Source organism: Antechinus flavipes, chromosome 2, assembly GCF_016432865.1.
Source record: "Antechinus flavipes isolate AdamAnt ecotype Samford, QLD, Australia chromosome 2, AdamAnt_v2, whole genome shotgun sequence".
Lineage (NCBI taxonomy): Eukaryota > Metazoa > Chordata > Mammalia > Dasyuromorphia > Dasyuridae > Antechinus > Antechinus flavipes.
Window position 1 is genome coordinate 262,841,282 of NC_067399.1, and position 3,434 is coordinate 262,844,715.

General features: G+C 33.2%; 1 protein-coding gene across 1 annotated transcript; it reads right to left on the reverse strand.

Moving 5' to 3' along the window:
- Positions 1-800: 800 nt before the first annotated feature.
- On the reverse strand, positions 801-1,989 carry LOC127552523 (olfactory receptor 4F15-like). Its single transcript, XM_051983032.1, has 2 exons — positions 1,974-1,989; positions 801-1,747 (listed from the first exon to the last, which is right to left on the reverse strand). Exons 1-2 carry the CDS (start codon positions 1,987-1,989, stop codon positions 801-803), a joined length of 963 nt encoding a protein of 320 aa, XP_051838992.1.
- Positions 1,990-3,434: the final 1,445 nt, after the last annotated feature.

A 3,434-nucleotide genomic window follows, 5' to 3' on the forward strand; every position in this document is an offset into this window, starting at 1 on the left:
AAATCTGCAAGAAAAAAATGTTAACTTATTTCCCTGAAAATTTGAGTCTACATTAAGAAAATTCACAATTGAACATTTAGGGTTATAATCATAATAGTGATTTTAAAATTTCAGAACTTCATCCAAAAAGCATTTGTTTATGTGTTTGAGTAGATGAAGTAGCAGTCAAAATGCTTATTAGGCCACTAAAGTAATCCTCATGTTAGTTTAAAGACCAGTAGAATAGAACAAGACTGTAAGTCAAGCTCCTAAGTTTGCATGTTTATATTTAAACAGGAGAAAGATAAAATCACTAGAACTTATATAGCATTTTAAGGTTACAAAACTCTCTTCATATATTAATTCACCTGATCTTTATAACTCTGTGATATAAGAACTACTATTATTCCCATTTTAGAAGTGAAAAAACTGAGGCTGAAAGGCTCAGAATCCCACAACAGGAAATGTCTGGGGAAGTATTTGTATTCAGATATATCTCACTCTATACAACGTACGACTACTCTCCCTATGGTGACTATGGTGTGATCACATGGGTACAGGAAATTCCTGGGTGAGGAAACTATGACCAGAAAAATATATCAGTTCCTGCTCTGAAATTTTTGGTTTCAGTTGAATAAATTACTGAGAAGTTAAGTGACTTGTTGAGGGTTATATAGTGAATATGTGGCAAAGGGAGAACTGAAACACAAGCCTTTCTAATTTCCAGGCCAGCTTTCTATCCACTATACTGCACTGCTCTTCATTTACATACTAAATGGTGATCATGAGCATGATGTATATTGTTTCTCTTTATCATTTATTTATAAATTTTTCCTAAAACTCACAAGTTGGCTACTCAGTCTCCTCATTGCTGTTTTCATTTCATTGTTTCTAAATGTATAAATGGAAGGATTTAAAAAAGGGGTAATAATTAAGTCAATAATAGCAAGAAATTTATCCACTGGCATTGTAGGGAATGGCCACACATAAAAAAAGATACATGGACCAAAGAACAAGACCACCACACTGACATGAGCGGACAGAGTAGAGAGAGCCTTAGACAATCCACTTGAAGAGTGTTTCTGAACCGAGACCAAGATATAGATGTAAGACATAAATAAGAGAAACATGCTGCCAATGGAGATGAAACCACTATTAGCTGTGACAATGAACTCTAACTTATAGGTGTCCATGCAAGCTAATTTGATGAACCGAGGAAGATCACAATAAAAACTGTCAATTTCATTAGGACCACAGAAAGGCAAATTTACTACAAAAGCCAACTGAGTCAATGAGTGTATAAGGCCAATAACCCAAGAAGACACCTGAAGAAAAATACACATTTTGGGGTTCATAATGGTCAAATAGTGAAGAGGCTTGCATATGGCAATGTATCTGTCAAATGCCATGGAAATGAGGAGCACCATCTCAGTTCCTCCCATGAAATGAATGAAAAATATCTGGGTGATACAACCTTGGAATGAGATGGTTTTGTGTTCATAGAAAAGGTCAGAAATCATCTTGGGAACTGCAACAGTGGAGAGACACAAATCAATAAGGGAGAGATTGGCCAACAAAAAATACATTGGGGAATGCAAGTGACTATCATAGCTCACTGTGAGTACAATAAAGGAATTTCCCACCACAACAGCCACATAGAAAATGGAAGCAAACACAAAGAGACCAAGTTGTATGGTCCAAGAACTGGAGATTCCCAAGAACACAAACTCTGACACCGTAGAATGATTCAATTTATTCATCACACTAACTTTATGGTTACCTGAAAAAAAAAGTAAAAAGATCCATTGTAACAAAATAAATTTTCAAGTTCTAAAAGTAATTCTTGTAAATATGAGATATTTTTGAATAACTTATTCATAAATATGTTGAAATTTTCCTTTTTTTAATGTTTCCTTTCTAAGGAATACAATGATTTCGATAAGTGCTGCATAAATAAGTCAAGCATGCCAACTTGAATTTTGTGATCAAAATACGTGTGAGAAGAAGCATTTTTGTATGTACTCATTATATCATGAATTTGTCATATACAGCATGTTTCCCTTTGTTATAATTTTTGAAAGGATATATCTCATCACCCCAAAATTGGAACCTCTTTATATTAAAATGAATCTTTTCCATCTTTTTCCAATTTTTCAGCACCCTTCCCAGTGATATGTGCATAACTAATGCAGTTAATGTGGTACAATGGATAGAGCACAGAGTTCAAAGTCACAAAAACCTCCGTTCAAATCCAGCCTCAGACACTTGATACTTACTATCTGCGTGACCTTGATCTATTCATTTAATGGCTCAGTGTACTTCAGTTTCCTTAACTGTGAAATAGTGATGATAATTATAGCACCTATCTCTGAGGTTAGTATCAAATGAGATGTTTTTAAAGTGTCTGGCACATTTTAGTCATTAAATGAATGCTTATTTCCTTCCTTCCTCAATAAATGTTTGAGAGTATAGTAATTTATAAATTAGATAATAAAGAGAAAAAAGAGAAAATGGACATACAGGAAAAGAAAGGTGAAGAAATATAAGTAAAATTAAAGAAAAATATGGAGAATAGTTTGAAAGAAAGGGTAGAAAAAATGAGAGAGCTGTAAAAAAAAAATCTTACATACTATGTGGCACATACAATGATTCTGATGAGATTCAAAATTTTCTGCTTAAATGTTTTTTATCCCCTAAATCTGATCCTATAGATATCTACAAAGTATGGTACAAATAATGTCCCATTTTATTAAGCAATTCAGGGAGTTCATCTAAAGGGATTTAATCTCTCTTCCCAGAATATTTTCAAATTCAAATAAAAAGATGGATGGATACTAAACTGTACACAAAGATCACCTAAGCCACATATTACCTTTAAAATGCACATTAATAATTATGTTTTATGAATTTTTATTTGTTTTATTAAATAATTTTAAATTACATTTTAATCTTGTTTGGACTACAGTATTCTAGAACATATTGCAGTACATGAAGTGTACCCAGAGAGTACAACATCACTTTTGCTGAAAATATAGAGATACCCATTTCTCATAGAACACCTGACTATCCTGTCTCTGGTCTGCACTCAAAACACAACTTGATAGCAGATATAATCATTAATACCTTCATAGAATCTTGTACCCTAAACCACCTCTAATTCTAAACATTAATATACTCCAATCAATTAGGGTGCTACAGGATCAGGGAAGCTCAGTTTTGTAATGATCCTAGAGATTATAAAGTCAATCCATAGTGGAATAATAATGTTTTATGCAACATATTCTACAACTGTCCTCTATCAAAGACAGAGAATGTAAACTCTGGAGAGCCACCATGCTACTCTTGGAAAGATTCTTTAGGACGCTTTTCCTTACATCAAGCCAAAACTATTTTATGAAAACCATCGATTTTTTTCTTATTCTAACTTTGGAGACTTTCTTTCACACAACTCCAAG